The sequence below is a fragment of the Halichoerus grypus genome, chromosome 5 (assembly GCF_964656455.1).
Source record: "Halichoerus grypus chromosome 5, mHalGry1.hap1.1, whole genome shotgun sequence".
NCBI lineage: Eukaryota > Metazoa > Chordata > Mammalia > Carnivora > Phocidae > Halichoerus > Halichoerus grypus.
This window is the reverse complement of record NC_135716.1, coordinates 39,485,928-39,506,805: the sequence shown is the minus strand read 5'-3', so window position 1 is coordinate 39,506,805 and position 20,878 is coordinate 39,485,928. Positions and strand designations below refer to the sequence as shown.

Sequence of the window (20,878 nt, the reverse complement as noted above, 5' to 3'; positions counted from 1 at the left end):
TTAAAATGGATAAATATCTCATTCAAAGCACAAAGCTGGTGAGATCCGTCTGATTTCAGGACCTATCCTTTTCCTTTGGACTATGCCGTAAGTACATAGTTATAGTAATGACAGTGCTTTAACACTCACAGGAGCCTTATGAAACAGAGATTGGGAGAAAGGTATTCCAGGTATATGATATTTTCCTCCACCATTTTCTTGGGTTTTTGAGCAAAGGGGATTATATCACAAAATAAACTGACCGAGCCCAGTGAATAGGACTTGGTATTTGGTTAAGTGCTGGGCAAGCAAGGAAGAGGGTGGAGCCAAGATCAGCCCTGCGACCAGTTAGGGAGGTGGGTGCAATTTGTCTTTACCTACCCTTCATGTGCTCACACCTTCCCCTCCTTGCCCCCCTGGCTTGGGATTCCCTCATTTAATGCCCCTTCCCCCTGCTGCCCAGAGTTGTGCCTGCACTCGGCTCCCTAGCGGCGTTAAACTGCAGGGTCCGTCTTCCTCCCACGACCAGGACCTCAGAGATCTTCCTGTTGTGATCATTGGCAAATCTGTGCATTAATAATTATAATGCTAAGAGTTATGTTTGGCTTTTTGTGACTTTCAAAGTGCCTTTGCATGTGTTGAAGCCCAGAAATATTCTCACGGAGAGTAGAAGGGCCCCCAAAGTCATCTTCAGCCTACGATGACTTGAAGAGCAGCCTTCTGAAAACAGAACTCAGCTCTCTCTTCTCACCCTGTGCAGCGTGTCCAGCGTAAATAAGAGGATAGGGTGGTCGAGGAATTTGGGTTGACGGGGCGTGTCGGCTCTTCCTTAAGCTGACATGGAGCTGCTTCAGCCTGGGGTATTTCTCTCCATCGGTCTGTGGTGCCTGTGACAGGCACATGTTGTTCCAGACTCTGGATGAGAATTTTCCTCTTACTACAGTGCAGTTTGTTCTTTGTCTTGACTTCTCCCTATTGAATCTTTTCCTCTTTTTTCCACGTTTCCCGTTTACACGTCGTAATATCATATCCTAACGCTTCTGAAAAAATAGTTTTTTAAAATGTCCTTTCAGCTTTGCAAATCGAAATGTACCAGATGGATCTGAGAAAGGCTTCAGAAATCTGATGGTGGTGGGTTTTGGAAGAGGGAGGAGGACCACATTGCTCTTTTGCTCCCTTAGGAGGCATTTCTAGAATTTAAAAATATTGGTACAGGAATACTTTCAACTGGCTGATAATAGGTGGCTGTTTTCCAAATCTTACTCAATCCTATCAGATTAATTTTGGGAAGAAAGAATGTCAAATGTAGAGGTTCGAGAAATGTTGTATTGTCATACGATAATTACTTTCTTAATAAATACAGAAATATAAGGATGTTGATTTAAAATTTCTTTAAAATATGTCGTATTAAAAACAAAAAGATATTAGAAACAAAACCAAAAGTCTTAAAAGCTTTGTCATTTTTATTATTTATTTGTTTTTAAAAGATTTTATTTATTTGAGAGAGAGAGAGCATGCACACAAGCAGGGAGAGCGACAGGCAGAGGGAGAAGCAGGCTCCCCACTGAGCAGGGAGCCCGATGCGAAGCTCGATCCCAGGACCTGAGCTGAAGGCAGACGCTTAACCGACTGAGCCACCCAGGCGCCCAGCTTTGTCATTTTAAATATTTAAATTATGTAGCATGTGGTAACATTTGGGGATGGGAGGTTTATTTTATTTCCTTCTAATTTCTGAAATTGGATGCTTTAGCTTTTCCTCTTTTCTGACAAATATTTAAGGCTTTACGTTTTCCTCTGAGTTCTACTTAGCTTCATCCCATCGTTCTGATATATAGTATTTTCATTACCATTTAATACTGACTATATTTTACATTTCTATTCTGATTCTTTCTCTACACCATGATATTTCCAAACCTATTGGGATTGTACTTATTCTTTATTAATTGGGATTCTATTTATGTTCTTATCACTGGCTTTACCATAGTTGCCATACAGTCAGGTGACATGGGCTGTGTGATTCTACTTCTTTAAGACAGGTTAATAAGCCTTTGTAAAATTACTTTGCTTCCCATTTTAATCAAACTTCTGCAATTCAGAGCAAAGCAATTCTGATTCATAAACTTTAATATTTGTCCATTTTTCCTAAAGGATGTTCAATTATTAAAGCTTTTGGGGGGTGGGGGGGTAGGACAGGTATTAGTTGTCAAGGTCATATCAGTTCTTTTCATTTATTGTCAGGATCCTGGAAGGAAGTTGATTTTGAGAGTATCCATTAATTATTTCCCTTTTTATTTTGAATAGGAGTACGCTGTCAACTGTCACGTTATCACCTGGGAGAGGATTATCAGCCATTTTGATATATTTGCGTTTGGACATTTCTGGGGCTGGGCCATGAAGGCCTTGTTGATCCGTAGTTATGGTCTCTGCTGGACAATCAGTATTACCTGGGAGCTAACTGAGGTAAGAAGGGGCTGTGATCAGTTAGTTTACATGTAGGAGGAAGGTAGTCTGTCCATTAACAGGCAGTTAACCCATTCTCCAGCCTCTGTGGTACAAACTGTGTTTAAACCACCCCCTGGGAATATTTTCTGCCTTTGGTGGGGGGCGGGGTGCAAATTCCTTATTAACTTAAAACGTGTCTCTTGTCTCATAAGTCTTAAAGAGAAACAAATGAAATGAAGCAAAAAGAATGAAGTTAAAATCCCCAGTGAGACAAATACATGATAATGAGATCTGCTTAGAAGTAAGTAAGTAGGTTTCCCACCAGCTAGTTTCCAGTTTGAGATAAATAGAATTATGGTGTTTAGGGATTACAAGAGCATCCAGGATATTTTGTAGCTGAAAAATAGATTCCTGATATAGCTCTAATATCACAGTAGTCAGGTTTGTCTCATTTAATGAATGAAAGAGATAGTCTTTTTTTTTTTTTTTAAGATTTTATTTTTTTATTTGACAGAAAGAGAGAGAGAGCACAAGTAGGCAGAGCGGCAGGTAGAGGGAGAGGGAGAAGCAGGCTCCAGGCTGAGCAGGGAGCCTGGTGTGGGACTCGATCCCAGGACCCTGGGATCATAACCTGAGTCAAAGGCAGATGTTTAACTGACTGAGCCACCCAGGTACTACTCCTGAAAGAGATATAGTCTTGAAAAACTATTAGGAAAATGAAATTTGGGGGTCTTACTCATTTATCATTCAGTTATGATATTATTCTTAGTTAATCACTCCCAGGGAACAAAATTTGGCCATGTGTACAGTATATTTCTTGATGCCAACTGTTGTCTTGACCCTAACTTAGGGAAGCATGCCAGCCACATCTAGCTTCTGTTAATGTGCCTCTTATAGCCCTGGAGGCTAGAAGTCTGAGTTCAAGGTGTTGGCAGGATTGGTGTCCTTTGAGGCCTGTGAAGGAGAATCTGGTGCAGGCCTCTCAGCTTCTTATGACTTGCTGGCCATCTTTGGCATTTCTTGGCTTGTAGATGCATCACCCCAGTCTCTGCCTTCGCCTTCGAGTGGGGTTTTCCCTGTGTGCATTCACATGGCGTTCTTTTTGTAAGGACGCCAGTCACACTGGATTAGAGGCCCACCCTATTCCGGGATGACCTCATTTACTAAGGACATCTGCAGCAACTCTCTTCCCAAATTGAGTTCACATCATGAGGACCTGGAGGTTAGGGGTTCAACATGTGGCTTTTGAGGGGACACAATTCAACCCACAACAGTACCCAACACTGTACATGTGTTATCCTAAATCCTCACCATAGACCGAAAAGGCTGAGTATATCCCGTCGACAGAGGAGGGAACCAGAGCCTTGCTTCATGAGGTGAGCCAGGACGGGGCTCCAGCTGTGCTTGGTTCCAGGTGTGCAGCCCACGTTCCCGCTCCCCCACCATGTTCCTCTCGGAATTCCAGGCAGCTTCCTAACCTCGCTGCTGTGGGACCCTGCGCCAGGCTCTGGGCCTTTCTCCGCCTGTCTGCTTCTCTCCCCTCATACTACAGATGGCCCCATGCCTTCCTTCCCTGCTCCTCGGTGGCCTCTCGACTCTCGTAAGCAGTGCCGCTCTATCCAAATCTTCCACGCCACTGCTCAACGTGTATCTAACCTCTGTCCTCTCCTGGCTGAACCACTCACCTCCTCCCTTCACCGTCTCTTCCCAAAGCGATCTTTTTCACCTCTCGATCTGGTTACAACCTTCTTCAACTGAAACCCTTTAGTGTTTATCCAAAATCCAAACTTCTGGACCAGCCTGCGAGGCCCGATACTGACTGGCCTTGGCCCACCTCCCCCGTCTGCTCGGGACCCTTCCCATTCTGTGGTCTGTGCTCCAGCCATCTTTGCTTTCTTCGTGTTAAAGATTCCGTGTCTTTTCCTATCCCAGAGCCCACCTGCAGGCTCTTCCCTCCTTTCCCTGCTCCCTGTGCTGGTTGTGCTCCACGTTTGTACACCTGGAAATGGAGCACCTGGCCCTTCTCCTTTGAAACGCTCGTGACATTTTAGTTGCTTAGAGTGTCTCTTTGCTGCCAAGTGTCAGGCCTCGAGAGGGCAGGGCCCGTATCCACATCGTCCCGGATACTGCGCCTCACAAATGGCAGGTGCTCCCCAAGTTCCTGGTGAGTGAGTGAATCCAGCCCTCTGCAGCGTCTCCCGCTCAGGTCTGGACAGACCAGAGGGCCAGAGCCCAGCACCTTGCCTCGTTAGGTGAGCCAGGATGTGCTCCGCTCTGGATGGGCAGCCCACGTTCCTACTGTTTTACCGTGTCCCGTCCCTGAGTTCCAGGCATTCATCTGGACAGCACGCCTTACCCCCAGTATCTGGTGCTTTCCAGGAAAGCTCTTGAGGCCGAAGCCTGTCCTCCACATCCCGCTCCCCTTGCATAGTCTCATGACAGCAAATGTGTGTCATCGACTTCTGTTGACGAGTCCCTCTTCCCTGTGTAAAGCAACAGTCAGTGCTCTGTGCCATGGCTGGGGACCTGGGAATACACTTCAGGGACTGGGCCTGGCTCGCCTCGGAGAGGAACGCAGCCCCCGCGCCTTCGTGCCCAGCCGCTGCGCTCCATCTTCTCGCTGGCCGGCACGCCAAGCAGACAGACTCCTCAGATGTGTGCATTGCTTTCCCTCTCTGGAATGCTTTCATGAACAGTTTCATTTCACAGTATTGATCATATGACTTCGGAGGTTGCCTCTTTCCAGAGAATTCCCAGGCACGGTCTTTGTCATGTCAGACCTTCTTACAATGGGCCTTCACGCAGCAGGGCATGCTGCTCTGGACACGGCTGATCCGCTCTTTGTTTTGGACAAAGCTATTTCCATAGGAAATTTCTATCCCCTCCCCCCTCCCTTCATCCTGCTGTTCCCCCTTTCTGGAATGTCCTCAGTCTTCATCTCCCATCTCCTGAAAACAGTCATTCCTGTCCTTAACGGTCCCAGTCCAGTATGTCGTGCTCTAGTTGCGATCTGTCAGAATGAATCTCCCTTTTATCCCCACCATGCTCTGTTTATGTCACCATGGAAACATTTGCCACAGCCTACCTTATTTTGTGGTTCTAGATAAACGTCTGACTCCTGCCCTTGAGATCAAGAAACTTGACTTTATTTTGCCTCGCCACTTGTGCATCATTAGCACTTAATAAGATTACGATTGCGAATCAGTTATCGAAAGGCTTTCTGTTAAGCTATGGGTTTCCTAAAACATGCCATCAAAACCTAACCTTTCTACTTTTGCAGTTTCCTCGCTGTTTTACCTAAATATCTATGGAATATTTCTAAAATGCACAGCTTGAACTATCAAGCTGCTAATGTTGAGGACTATGCCAGCGCTCTGTTGGTGGGTATGAAGACTTTTCTCCTCCGCCCCTCCTAGATCCTTGTCTTGTCTTGTCCTTAGCCAAGGTCATTCATCAGTGGTATTTTTTCAGGAGCAGTTATTATTTTTTTAAAGCCCTATGTAAAAAAAAAAAAAAAAAAAAAACTGTTTGGATTCATAATATTTGTAAACCGTCCACAGCATAAAACACAAACCTAATCACAGACATTGTTTTTATTTATTCGGTTCATACATTAGGAAAACCTGACACGTCAACAGCTCTTCCTAACGGAATATGTTCATCAAAGGAACTCTATCGTTCTGCAGTTTTGTTTTTAAAACCATGGTCTCTTGTGTTTCTCAGCTTTTCTTCATGCACCTGCTGCCCAATTTCGCCGAGTGCTGGTGGGATCAGGTCATCCTGGACATCCTGCTGTGCAACGGCGGCGGCATCTGGCTGGGCATGGTCGTTTGCCGCTTTCTTGAGATGAGGACCTACCACTGGGCCAGCTTCAAGTGAGTGGCCTTCTTTCTGGACACGAGTCACAGGGTTTCACAATGCGCCCTTCACCACGTTAGGAGCACGCAACTTCAGTACGGTCTTGGATGATAAGAAATTAATTGCATGTTAGTAATTGAAACTCATGAGCGATTATAGACCTAATTCGAGGCATTCATCCAGAAAAATGCCAAATCATTTACGATTTTCTCCCATCCATTTTATTTTTATGCTTAATGCCTCAGCCTGAATTCACCCTGCCATCACTGGATTAATTAGCCCCCTGTTCCCCGGTTACCCCCTCCGAGCGATCTTTTTCAGAACGTCAGATTCATCGTGTCATTCCTCTGTGATGGCTTCTCATGGTGTTTAGGGCAAAGTGCACAGAGGGGGCTGGGCAGGTCCGCTCCTTTTCTCCAGGCCCTCTGGGGCACCCGAGGTTCTGAGCCCGAGTACGTGCTCCTCTGGACTTGGGTTTGACCTGTGTCCCCATGTGCCAGGGTGACGGGTCCTCTCCTTTTCTACCTCGACTCCCTTGATACCTCTCCAGGTAGTTGTCTCTGACTCTCTGATTCAAGTCGCACGTCCCTCCTCTGTGCCACCATGGGACACAGAGCCCACCTCCGTCATGGCTCAGCCTGCTCCCCTGAATTCGCTCCTCAATTTGACAGTCACAGGAACTGTGCCGCTGACAAGGAGGGAAGGTGATCATGAAAGTAGTTGTTTTTATTGTGTTTTCACCTTCATTTATTTATCAAACAAAATATAAGCATTTTCCCACATCATTAGTCTCCTAAACCATGATTTTAAGGGCTTCTTCAGATCCCAACCTGTGAATAAATCATGAGGTATTTAACCAGTTCCCTTTTGTGGTCATTTAGTTGTTTCAAAGTTTTCAGTTTTATGAAGAAAGCTAGAGTGAACATTCTTGAACATATATCTTTGTGTAAATTTCTGACTCTTTTTTTCTGTAAATAAATTTATTTATACCCATTTATATTCTCACCCATGTTCACTAATATATGTATGTGTCCATTTCACTGTTCCTTTGAATTTTACCTTTAATCCTTCTTCAGTGTTATCCCACATAGAATTGTGAGATACTGAATTTCTAGGCCATGTCTATTAGGTTTTCCCTCTTTTTATTAGTGCTTTTTATAGGTTAAGAGTATTAACACTCTCATAAATGTGACTTCATTTTCCATTTTGTCATCTAGTTTTAATTTTCTTTGTGGTAGATACTCTGTTTAAACTTCAAAAACTTTCAGTCTTTTTCTTTAGGTAAATGTTGACCTGTATTTTCTTCCAGTTCTTCATGGTTTGGTTTTTTATTATGAGTAACTTATTTAATCTTTCTCAAACTTAATTTGGTATATGGTGTGAGGGAGGGATTTCATAGTGTTTTTGCAATTGATTCAACAGTTTTCCCCACTCCTTTTTTTTTTTTTAATATTTTTATTTATTTATTTGAAAGAGAGAATGAGAGAGAGAGAGCATGAGAGGGGGGAGGGTCAGAGGGAGAAGCAGACTCCCTGCCGAGCAGGGAGCCCGATGTGGGACTCGATCCCGGGACTCCAGGATCATGACCTGAGCCGAAGGCAGTTGCTTAACCAACTGAGCCACCCAGGCATCCCTTCCCCACTCCTTAAGTAACCCTTTCTTCAGGTACTGGCTTGAAAACACACTTTTTAATATCGTTAAGACTGTATATAACGGAACAAAAACCATAGCTGGTGCCAGATGGTGCTGTAAGCAAGCTTTCTCATTTGAGCCTGACCTCAGTCCTAGGGATTGACACTACTTCTCTCTTCCTTCTAGGGACGGCGACAGTGAGAACTAGGTTTAGTACTTTGCCTAAGGGACACACAGGTAGCAAGCAGCTGAGTCTGATTTTACGTCAGGCTGCCTGGCTCTTTACACACTGCCATAACGCTTCCCCGTTTTCATACATTTATGCTTTAGATTCAACTTGAAAGTCGTTTTGTCAGTTTACCAAAACACAAGCCCAACTAATAAGCAGAAATCCCACTGGTGTTTTTTTTTTATATTAACGTCAAATATATAAATGAATATAAAGTTGAATTGGCCTCTTTACAGACAATCCTGACTTACAATGGTTTGACCTCATGATTTTTGACTTTACAATAGTGTGAAAGTGATAAGCATTCAGTAGAAATCATACTTTGAGTTTTGAGTTTGGATCTTTTTCTTGGGCTAGGGCTGCACGTAGGACCCCCTCTCGCGATGCTGGGCGGTGGCAGCGTAGTTCCCGGTCAGCCAGGCGATCATGAGGGCAAACGACCGAGATACTCACCACCATTCTGCACCCAGACAACCACTGTTTTTCAGCTTTCAGTACAGTATTCCATAAGTTACATGAGATACTCAACGCTTTATTATCAAAGAGGCTTTGCGTTAGATTTTTGCCCAACTGCCATAGACAAATGCAAGTGTTCAGAGCAAGTTTAAGGTGGGCTGAACTAAACTATGATGTTTGGTAGGTTAGGTGTGTTAAATGCATTTTCATCTTATGATATTTCCAATTTATGATGGGTCTTTCAAGACGGAACCCCGTCATAAATTGAGAAAGATCTGTATTAAGCATTCCAATACTTAATCCCACTGTGTCACTCTCTTTATTCCCAGATTCCTCTTCCTCTTTCCATATAGTTGGTTTTTTTTTTTTTAAATACAAGTCCTTCATAGTTTTTGTTTATTTTTGGATAATCTCTGTTTTTTTTTTGTTGTTGCTGTTGTGCCTCAAATCTTTTTGCTGCGAGATTTTCTTTTTCTTTTTTTTTTTTTTTAAAGATTTTATTTATTTATTTGTCAGCGAGAGAGCGAGCACAAGCAGGCAGAGTGGCAGGCAGAGGGAGAAGCAGGCTCCCCTGAATGAGCAAGGAGCCCAATGTGGGACTCGATCGCAGGACTCCAGGATCATGACCTGAGCTGAAGGCAGATGCTTAACTGACTGAGCCACCCAGGCGCCCCGAGATTTTCTCAGTACATGCTTGTTGATGGGTTAGGTGAATGAATGAAGGAACAAACCCTCACCTCTCTCCCACAAGAATAAAAGCCCTGACCTGTTCTGTCATGGGAATTTGAAGTTTTTAACTGAGTGATTTCTAGGATTAAAACTAAGGAAGGTTAAAAACCACTGTTTGTCATCCCCAACTGTTCACTTATCTTAGGAACACGTAGGATGAAGAAATGGTGTGGGTGACCTCAGAGTATGGAACAAGTTGTCTAAAATGCCCTGACTTGGGAGATGCACAGCGGGTGGGATCCCATCCTTGCCGGCGCCCTCATTCTCCCTGGCCTGGTTCCAGGTGCTTAATGCCTCAGCCTCTTTTGTCACCCGTTCACAAGTGAAGGCCTCTCCTGGCTCTGCGGTGACCTGACCTCTGCCCTGTGCCTGTCATCCCTGAAATGCCCCATCGAGTACACAGCTCTCCACGCTTCGTATGGATAGAGAGATCATTGTTGGAGAGACGGTTCGACTCGACAGGGATCTTTTTCTTCTGAGCATGCGTTGTAAAATTGTCAGTGCCGGTTTTTTTTTATTTTTTTCTTGTCTTTTTGTTTTTTTATTCTTCCCCTTCCTTATCTCTTCGGATTTTCACTGGGGCCATTCTCTTCTTACAGAGACATCCACACCACCACCGGGAAAATCAAAAGAGCCGTGCTCCAGTTTACTCCTGCTAGTTGGACCTACGTTCGATGGTTTGACCCCAAATCTTCATTTCAGAGAGTGGCTGGAATATACCTTTTCATGATCATCTGGCAGGTATTTTTTCAGATGCCCGGAACTCGGTGGCGGGGGTGGGGGGTGGGGGGCGGAGTACAAAAGCAAAATAAGAACCATCCCGGAATTTAGAGTTAATGCTAATTGACACTGCTTAGCTGCTGCTGGCTGGTTCAGAAGACAGAAGATCCTGCAGCTGACATGTAGAATAATTAAACCGAATGGTGTTACCAGGCCTAAGGTCTTGCTTCCTGGGGAAGACATTTTCAAGTATCTTTCTTTGAACTGCAAATTAGAAACAGCTTAAAATTCCCCGAAAGAAGCTTTTGGTCAGCATCTGTCACCCAAGGAGTTAGGCATTGGATAGCTTTTCGGAGTGATCATTTGCAGGACCAAAGGAACAAATGCAAAGGCTTTTTCCTACGTTCCAAATTTAATGTTTGATTTTTAAAATTGTGCCTCAGCTGTTACCACTCTGGGTAATATGTAGAGAGCTGAGTAAAGAAGCCCTCGACTACCTGTGGGGCCCTGGAGCCCTTTGGGGACCTGGGTCCTCCAGGAAGGTGCTGTCAGTGGAGGGAAGGTCTTCTTCCACGCAGCCCACTACGTGCTTGAAATGATTGAGACAGCCAAGGGTCTTGGAAAAGGATTACCAAACATCTCTGTTTTCTAGAGATAGCCTTTTGTGTTGATCCTCCCGCCCCCAGGTTAATTATTTTACAACTTTGGGAGACTAGCTTTTGCCTGAAGAGAAATTATATTTTGAACACATGCACAAAATACTCCCCGCATAACAAAAAATAAGCATGTGTCACCTTGAAGACAATCATCCTGGTCCACACGTGGAGAATACTAATGCTAATCTCAGTAAATGGACTTTAGGGATACAGAATTGTATGTGAATAGTTAAAATAGTCACCGTGGTTCGGGGAAGTCCGTATGTATAAAAATGGGAGTTTAAATGGATGGGGATTAAGTTTTACCACGTGAGAGCAATATCCAGGAAGGTGTAGGTTTTCCTTTAATCCACGAACTGAGCAGGAGTTTGGATTCGTCCAGGAGAGATAGCCAGCTGTGCTCCTAGAAGGGCAGCATTACCCGGAGCACACCTCTCCCGTGAGCGCGAGCACCTAGCTGTAACCAGCTTTCCACGTGTGGTGGTAATTAGTGGACCATTTTTTAATTTTATACCCTTAAAATCAGTGCTATGGGAAAAGACACGCGTCTTACGTCACTGAAATGAGCCTGCTGGTCCATGTTTTCCAAGCAGTGACCTTCCTTAATCTCTGCTCCTTGCTTAATCTGGACGGGAAATGCGTCCAGGCCGGCTCGGCAGGGAACACATCCCCTTGCTGCCTCATGTGATGAGCTGCACTGGGATGCTCACCTCAGGGAAAAGGAGCACGGCCCGTAGATGAAACCTTGAACCAACCCTTTACACCCACCTTTAAGAGCTGCCTTTGGCCAAGGCACGTGCTACATGCATTCCCAGTCATTTCTCATTCTCAAGCTTCTTTTGGTGATTAAAGAACTCACTTTCCTATAGTCCTACATCTCTTAGACCGGCCTGATTTCTGTAAGACTTCGTAAGTGTTCCATGGCAAATACTTGTCTTCATGATTTCTGCTGTTCTCAAAGCATCTCCCTCCCAACTGTTCCAGCAGATCATGCATGACCCAAGTGGCAGCCACGCCCCAGGAAACACGACAGCTGATGCCACCATATACCCCTTCCCCCACCCCAGCACCTCCCCCGTAACCCCTAGTTGGTTGGTGCCAATATTGTACTGGCTGTTACTTAGTTTAAAAATAGCAGCTATTCCTGTAGCGACTTGGAAGTCCCCATCTATTTTCTGAAAATGCTTTGAACGTGCTAATTATTTTTTTAGAGTGCCCATAACAAGGAATATATTATTATGACTTAGCATGCGGTATCAAGTTCACTAATGCCTCCTTCTTTTTCAGCTAACTGAGTTGAATACCTTCTTCTTGAAACATATCTTTGTGTTCCAAGCCAGTCATCCATTAAGTTGGTGTAGAATTCTCTTCATTGGTGGCATCACGGCTCCCACAGTGAGGTAATTCTATACAAGCCTGACTTGTCATTTGAGCACATTAACCTGCTATGTATTCTCCTGTTCAGCATAAGGAAAGTCACATAAACTAGCAGATTTTCCATGAAAATATTAAAGGATTATACATCTGAATATGAAGAAAATGTTTTGCTCTCAGACCTGAGTCACATGAAGTGAGAACACCACACACACCATTATCTTCAAACCTTTTTATCATCCTCCACTGCTGTTCCTTTTTTACCCGTTTAACATCCTTTAAATAAAAAAAAAGAGTAGCAGTGATGCTTTTTTTCAAAAATGAGGTGATTAAAAAATACAAAAGTTTTAATGGTGGATCACAAGTCATAAATGACGTTATTTTAGAATGATACTTTATTCGCTCTTTTAGAGCCAGTTAATTTCCTTTTAACAGTGTCCTTCCTGTCATCCTCCAGGACAACTGAGGTAAGCTTGGATATTCATGCTGTTGTTCCTCCGATTCGGGTAGGGCCCCAGAGGTGAGGCGTTCTTTGGAGACTGCCCCTCATGTAGACTGATTCCAGTCAGTATCAGACAGACATAGTTTCATCTGTTTCATTTTTCCTACTTAGAGCTAATGACATTTGGGTTTTGCAGTTAATGTTGGAGTACCGGCATTGAACAGTAATAACACCAAAGATATCTGCGCAGTTGATTCAAATATAAACTAAGCAGTTACAAGGGTTAGCTTTCCAGAATCTGTGGGATAACTTAATTCATCATTTTTAATGTGCATGCAAACCACACAAGCAGAGGGCCTCACTTGCCAAGAAGAGTGGGTGTTTTTGGTCAAACAAACCTTATTCCAGCCAGCACGTCTTCTGGTCCTCATTAATTATTACAAAAAAGAAACAAACATATATAGATATATAGATGTATTATATATAATATATATCTCTATAGATATTTATGTATCTGCATCTATCTATATATATTTCCCCCCAGATCTGGATTGAACAAACCAAGTAAGATACAACTGAGTCCTGTGGAGTTAAGGCCCAAAATTCCCTCTCTGGTGTTCATTATGAACCAAACGGGAAACCAGCAGTTGGTAGGCAGGCAGCGTTCTGACGTGTCACAGACCAGTGGCCTGTTGAAGTCGTTTTCTTGTAAATATGCTATTTTCCCTTGGTGGATTGGAACCTCCTTCTCTCATTTAAAATTTAATTTAATTTGAAGCTCACAATTATCTTCAAGAAAGATTAGCAGCAGCTTCTTCGTAAAATTAGGAATAATCAACAAAGTCAGTACGCGGGGAAAGGAAACCTCTTATAAAACAGAAGCACAAACCACATCTGATCACAAAATTTCAATATCGTTAAACATCTCAAAAACTGGAGACTAAATGCCCAGTATTTTGAGTTTTTTTGAGAGCTTAACATTTTTGCCAGACCCTATGGATTTCTACACGATTCTTTTTTTGTTTAAAAATCAGCCACTTTTTCTGTGCTTTTATACCAACCAGAGGCATTTCCTGCGTAAGAAGACGCTGTGACAAGCTGCTTGGAAAGATGGAGGTGCTCCTAGCGGGTTTTAACACAGCCGCTCCAAGGAGTGTGTGCCAGGCCCCTAAAAGGAGAGGAAACCTACAGGCTTCAGGATAAATCATACAGACCATATCTCTGTTTTCTTCCCTTTCACTTTGACTCTCTTGTTTTGAGAAGATGTTTGATTGAACATTCTTTGAATCTGATAATATAAAGTGCAGTCTAAGGGGATGGGTGCGATCGGAGGGTAGAGTCGCTAAACTGGTAAAAGCGTATTAGGTCATGAAAATGTGAAGTTAGAGGTAGACCTGAATGCTTTATGACTAGAATTCTCCACTCAGGCCTTTGGCGTGAGGAGATGATAGTTTGTGGATGACCTTCAGGTATCCACGAATCCCCTGAGGCTTAATGCAAAATTTTGTGTGTGTGTGTGTTCATGTGCCTTGATCATGGGTTTCATTAAATCCTCAGATTCTGTGACCCCCCCTAAAGATGATGAGCTCCCGCTTCAGATGCTACTTCTGAAGGGATGGATTGAGTTTGGGGGTAGTTATGAGGGTCTAAGCTTGTGCCGGGCTAAACGGCAGTCGCTTACACGGTTAGCGAGCACTGGAAATGTGACTAGCCTGCATTAAAATGTGCTATACGAGGCAAATACCATATTTTAGACTTAGTGCAGAAACAATGTAAAATACTTCGTGGTAGCTGTTTCCAGTATGTTGGATTAAATAACCTAAGTTACTAGAACGAATATTACCTGTTCCTTTTACTTCTTTGACATGGCCGCTGGAAGATTTTAAATCACACTTGTGGCTTGTATTACATACCTATTGGACGGTGTTGCTCTAAGCCTTTCAACTCCGTATCATTGCCTCTTTTTTTCTGATCTCATCAGTAGCATTCAGAGTCGTTGGTATTCAGTGCGCAGTGAACTGCCACCGGGGTCCCATTCCAGTTCCTGAGAGCCAAAAATGGGTGTCTGCCCTGCCTGGGTTACAATCAGCAACCTTTGTCCCGGAGAGTGCCAGAGGAGACAGTGACTGACGTGTACGTGACCCTCTGGAACCACTTCCACGCAGAGAGACTTGAAGCACCCATTCTGTCCCCGAATCAAAACCGCCTTTGCGAATAATTGGCTCTTTAAACCGTGCTCTCTCCTCCTTCCAAACCCAGCCCGAACTCTTAACCTCTTACAGGAATGTTTCAGCGGGCGCTGGCTTTCTATGCCCTGGACTAGAAGTAGACCAGGCAGCTGCAGTGTGTAGAACCAGTCGGAACATCTTTTATATTTACTCTGTCAAAGTGATTTAATTCTATACCGACCCCTTGGTCTTCCAGAAGCTCTCAATGAATTCCACCTTTGTTCTTTCAGGCAGTACTATGCTTACCTCACTGACACGCAGTGCAAACGCGTAGGAACACAGTGCTGGGTGTTTGGGTGAGTAATAATCTCTTACTGTGGACGTTTCAAAACCACTTGAGCCTTTAAATTTCGTTGGTTGGTTGTTGACCCTACACATTAAGTGCCTCTCAGTACAATTTTCCTATGAAGGCTTGCTGTTGTTTTTATATGTCTTTTCATTTTTTTAACATTCTCTTTTCTGATTTAAGTTTAGAATATTGTAGTTGATTGGCAAATTATAGAAAAGATGATATACAAACTGCTTTTTAAGAAAAATAGGAAACCAAAGGATATATTCTGCATAGAACTTGGGAGGCTTTATTTTATGAAATAAATAGATCATGGATTGTTCAAATTCCCTCTAAATTCAGGGACAAGTTTGGGACATCATTTTGTGATAGCCTTACTGATGCTTTATGTTACTTTCACATCAGAAAGGCCCCTTAAAACAGCTGCTTCCTACCTACCAAGGCATAATTTTATTGTTCCAAAGAGAGCTAAAACATAGTCACATGTCCACAATTTATTGTCTTGTTACAGATACCAATGTTATCTTAATATATTATTATTTAAATGTTTTGAAAGACCATAAGAGACTCTTAACTATAGGGAACAAACAGGGTTTCTGGAGGGGAGGTGGGCGGGGGGGTGGGGTAAGTGAGTGATGGGCATTAAGGAGGGCACTTGTTTTAATGAGCACTGGGTGTTATATGCAACTGATGAATCACTAAATTCTGTGCCTGGAACTAATTCTACCCATTATATATGTTAATTAACTAGAATTTAAATAAAATCTTGAAAGAAAAAAAAAATGATTTGGAAAGACCATAGGCTATGTAGTTTAACCCCGCAGTGTTAAATGCGAGACCATCTTCAGTATCTCAGGTAAGTGGTTCTTTTGCTTAGATATCACCAGCAGTTTACCATTCCACGTAGCAACTCAGGTTCCAGAGATGGCCAGCACATCTGTGTGTGAGGTTCAGTCCCTGAGGCAGCTTAGATTCAAGACCTAATCTAGGTTCTCGATTGAGTGTGATGGCATAAAGAAAATTTGATGAGTACCCATAGTAGGGAAGAAATTACTACTTCAACAGATTTTTAAGCAGAGTTAACTTTCTTTTTCCCAGTTAAAATGGTAATACATATGTATAGATTAAAAAGTGGCAAAAGAGGGGCGCCTGGGTGGTTCAGACATTGAGTGTCTGCCTTCGGCTCAGGTCATGATCCCAGGGTCCTGGGATCGAGCCCCGCATAGGGCTCCCTGCTCTGCGGGAAGCCTGCTTCTCCCTCTCCCACTCCCCCTGCTTGTGTTCCCTCTCTCGCTATATTTCTCTCTGTCAAATAAATAAATAAAATGTTTAAAAAAAAAAAAGTGGCAAAAGAAGAAACTAAAGATGATCCAAAGAAGTCACCCGGTCAGAGATAATCGTGGTTAACATTTCTATGTTATTCCTTGTAAACATTTCTGTGCGTGTGTGTGTGTGTGTGTGTGTGTGTGTGTGTCCAGCTTTCATTTCAGAGTCTGAGGGGTTACTCAAGTTAGCTGTAGGCAGGCTTTTCCCCGCTCCCAGAACACAAAGGGTCATTGTCCTTATTTCTCATACATTCTGTACTATCAACTGATTTTCATACCCAGAGTAGCTTACCGCGTGATAACATGGATTAGCTTTCCACTGTTTAGTGATCTGACAGGAGAGAGAACTTACTTACATAGACTGAGCAGAGGCCCTGTCAGGGCACATTTGTTGAGTCATGCAGAGGAGGGAGGTGGGCTCTCCTTCTTCCTGTCCCGCCCACAGAGGACAAGAAGCATTGGTTTTGCGTCTTCTTGTCTACAGAGCATTTGAGTCCTCCTCCACCGCTTATGGGAACCTTCTGTCCACATGCAGTTTTCTCTTCATATTCTGAAGTCCTTCCAGAGCCTTCACTCTGCTGCGAGTAGACGTATTTTCCACACAACCGTCTCTGTTTACCTGTTGAGGGAAAGGAGAGAGAGGTGGTGCCACAGCAAAGTTGGTTTCTCATCAGGCGGCCAAAAAATACAATCCCTGGTGGTAGGAGAAATGGCAAAATCAACAGGGCCCGAGCGGCAGAAAACGCTGCTGACAGAAAAGTCGCAACTTGTTGAAAGTGACCAAATAAAATAAAGCAAAATGCAAAGGAGTGCTCATTGGGCTTATTTGGTATGCTTCTTGAGAATGGAGAGCTCCCAGCAGGGTGGTATCAGGACTCCGGAATCTTGCGAACTAGTGGGTCATGCTGAAAATAACAAAGGCCTCTCCATGAATCACACATAGCCATCCTCCTGGGCGTGTGGACATTGGCAAGAGCCACCTCCCGTGAGCCGGCGAAGGAGAAACAACTGGGCCCAAGCCTTGTCTTCTCTCTCTGCAGCTTTGCCCCTCGGAAAACCACCTCCGCTCTTCTGCCTCATCCCTCCTCCTGTCTCCCTGCTGCCTTCGTCTTGTGTTATTTCCATCTCTTATCAAAACAGCAAATGTTGGGCTGCCTGGGTGGCTCCGTCCTTTAAGCATCCGACTCTTGATTCCAGCTCAGATCATGATCTCAGGGTTGTGAGATCAAGCCCTATATCCGGCTCAGCGGTGAGCATGGACCCAGCTTGAGGATTCTCTCTCTCTTCCCTCTGCCCTCCCCTAGCTCACACACACACACACACACACACTCTCTCTTTCACAAAAACAAAAACAAAACTGCAAATGTGTAAATGTCTCATTTCTTTTAATAACTAGGAACTGCTTTGTAGCTTCCTTTTCACTAGTTTGAGAGTAATTTCAGGCTTTAGCATGGTGTGGAGATGTGGGGGAACAGAGTAGAGCGCCCCTTATAGCGACAGTGGAATTTTGCTTTGGGGGAGGTGGGCGGGGGAGGGGAAAAGGCAAACAGGACCACCTGAGGTGTCTTTCCCACCATTCCACAACTTTTTCTCCTGAAGAGGGCACTTTTTTCTTCTGTAAATGTTATACCCAGAAAAAGTTTGTATTAGTTACTCGCTGATGTAACTAAATACAGACTTACAATGTGGTCTCCCACAGTTGCGCCATAGACCTGAGCTTTTAAGCCTTTTATACTCAAACACGCTGTGCCCAGCAGAGAGATAGGACTCCATCCAGCTAAGGAATGGGAACCCCACCAAGGAGAAAGCAGTGGTGTGAAAAAGCCGGCCCCTCCTCTCTTTAGGAAGTCCCATTATGCTATTTCCAGCTGTGTGGGGGCATTAGGGCCAGACCGATATGAACAGATTCCCCAGGGGTACACTTTATACCATCTTTATCTTCGTCTTTCTCCCCACGCATCCCTCATCATAATTGAGTTTCCAAACAAGAGAGAAGTAGCCTGATGTATAAAGAAAAGATGTTTGATCACGTGGCCCTGAAGGAGGGTATCCAAAAGCTTTGGCTGTCGCAGGAGTGAGCCGTCACTTTTCCTTCCCGAGAAAGTTCCTGGGTGGGACCTTGGGGGTGTTGGGTAAGAGTCTACTGAGCCTGGGGGGCTCCAGGACTGCGTCTGCCTCACTGTCGGAACTGCCCTTAGCTCCATGTCATCCTAACCCTACTGGTGCCCCTTTGACAATCAGCTGCTGTCTCCGGTGCTCTGCTGAACTGTTCTGGCCAAGGCCAGTCCCAAATCAGCAAGTCCTTCCTCCATCCGCAGCTCTCCTGTCTTCTCCCCAGCATCTGCCATCTTGAAACTGTTCCTTCTGCAGCGGCTGGCCTGGTTTTCCTCCTACTTTTCTGTTCCTTCTCAGTTTCCTCTGCTGGCTGCCCATTCCACGTCTCACTCCACTCCACAATTTCTTATAATTGTGCTTGTTCTTCCAGCCTCTTTTGGGTTTCCCCCCACCTCTCCCGGAAGGATGGACAACAGCTGTGAGGCACAGGGTCCTTCCAGGAGGAGGGTGTGTGTGAGGGGAACAGACCTTTGTGGGAGGTCTCATCCCATTCTGACCTCTCCCAGCACGACCTGGTCCCCCGTCTCTTGCTGCTGACCTTTGTTCACAGCCTCCTGCGTCCCTCACCTCCCCCCCCCGCCCCCATCTGCCCATCCCTGTGTCATGCCCTCTGTGCTCACACTCCTAGGGTAACTTCATAGCCAGTTGCCTTTTCCCACTGTCTCTCTCTTCATACCATTCTCGATCCCGCCACTCCCTGCTTCCTTCCTCAAAAACACCTCCACTGACAGCCCAAAACCTCTGGCAGTAGGTACAAAAATTTTTTTAGCAGCTGAATCCTGTTCCCCAAATGATATCTTTCCCCAAATCCTAATAGCAAAAACAGTTGAGCAGAACTACCCAGGACCCTTTGCCCCCCTTCCCACCCTTCCCACCCTGCCCCTGGGGATCTTGGGAAGTCAGAAAGTTCCATGGAACACAGTTGGACCTTTTATTTCTATCTGGTAAAGCTTAGCTCAGTATCACTTCTACAAAGCTGTCTTTGCTCACCCTAACCAGAACCGGAACCCAGTTCCTGGGGACCTGTGTGGTTGTGTGGTAGATGTGTCCCGTGTGTACGTGTCTCCTTTCCACGGCGGGAGGGTCCCACCGCGAGCCATCCCAGCAGCGGGTTCTCGTGCAGCCAGGGGGCAGTATGTTCGGTACGTGCCAGGTGCACCCAGGCTGTGGCTTCCTCCTGAAGTGGGTTTTGTTGGCCAACTGAAAACATCCTCTGCTTCTCCGGGTTGGCTCGGATGCCCAGTGTTTTGTGTCTCAAGTTTCTGTAATGTACCTGCCTGCGTTCTTATCCCACCCAGTGAGGAGCTCCTTACCCCGGACTCTACGTTAATGTCATCTTTATTTGTACCATGTCTGGAAGGAGCAGGTTCCCCAGGGTAGGGGAGCCGAGAAGGTCCGAGTCAGCAGACCAGCCTCGTCCCCAGGCAGGAGCACCTCAGGCAGCCCAGATGTTTGGCTGCCTTCTAACCTTGCTGATTAAAGATAACGATGGGCAGAGGCATCAAAGGGAGTAACAGCCCGGACTGAATTCCATCAAACCACGGCCTGGTCACCGAGTTCAGTCTGGTAAAGATCAGAGAGATGTAAATTTGCGCCCCACCCCACCGCCTTGGTGAGGAGGTTGTGCGGTCGCCGCTGACAGGCTCAGTAACACGGGCTGCCTGTGTGCCCAAGCCTTTGGACTCAGCCCTAAACGAGCAGCCACTTGGGTCTTGTACAAAGTAACGTCAGCCTTCCGTAAGGACTTTATCAGGATTCCCTCAGGGGGCCAGGGATAATGGGTGGGGGGCAATGACTAGTGGGAAAGGGTCCATGTGATTGTTGGGTTTAATGCATCCCAGTTCCCACTGCTTCTCACACCTCCATAGCAGCTCCCCTGGTCCTCTCCCCACATTAGAAGCCTCCCTGCTCCTACCCCCAGAATGACCATATTAAAATGGAAATTGAGTCATGTTTGCTTTGTCCTTTGTTCGAAACCCTTCCTCAGACTAAAAGCCACACCCTCACGTGGCCCTCAAGACCCATGTTGCTCTGTGCCTCATCTCTTCTGCCTTCCCCTCACTTCCTGCCACGGAACTTTGCTCAGTGATCACGTGCTCACTGAGAAGGCCACACGCAGGGACCACGGCTTAGCTAAGATCCCTCAGCACGAGGGAGCAAATCCTAACCCTGAAGCCGCTAACTGAAACGCTCTGTTGTCTTTAACTTCCGGCCATTATGAAGTCAATTAGGTGGGCCCTGACCAGCGTTTTCTTAAAACAAAATAGAATACAAAAATATCAAAGTAAAGGAACAAATTATCTTGTGGAACTTTTGTTTCAGTTGTGTGTGTGTGTGTGTGTGTGTGTGTGTGTGACAAAGAAAAATGTGTTTCTTGCTCTGGGTCTCAGGTCATAGAAGTTTG

General features: G+C 44.9%; 1 protein-coding gene across 2 annotated transcripts in view; it reads left to right on the top strand.

Moving 5' to 3' along the window:
- Nucleotides 1-20,878, top strand: part of PTDSS1 (phosphatidylserine synthase 1) — a 62,773-nt gene that overhangs the window by 28,498 nt on the left and 13,397 nt on the right. For both annotated transcript variants that reach the window (XM_036096127.2, XM_036096129.2), the window contains 5 exons: nt 2,281-2,439; nt 6,145-6,296; nt 9,925-10,066; nt 11,989-12,101; nt 14,976-15,041. In XM_036096127.2, coding sequence (XP_035952020.1) covers nt 2,281-2,439; nt 6,145-6,296; nt 9,925-10,066; nt 11,989-12,101; nt 14,976-15,041 — 632 coding nt within the window. The remainder of the gene's footprint in view (nt 1-2,280; nt 2,440-6,144; nt 6,297-9,924; nt 10,067-11,988; nt 12,102-14,975; nt 15,042-20,878) is intronic.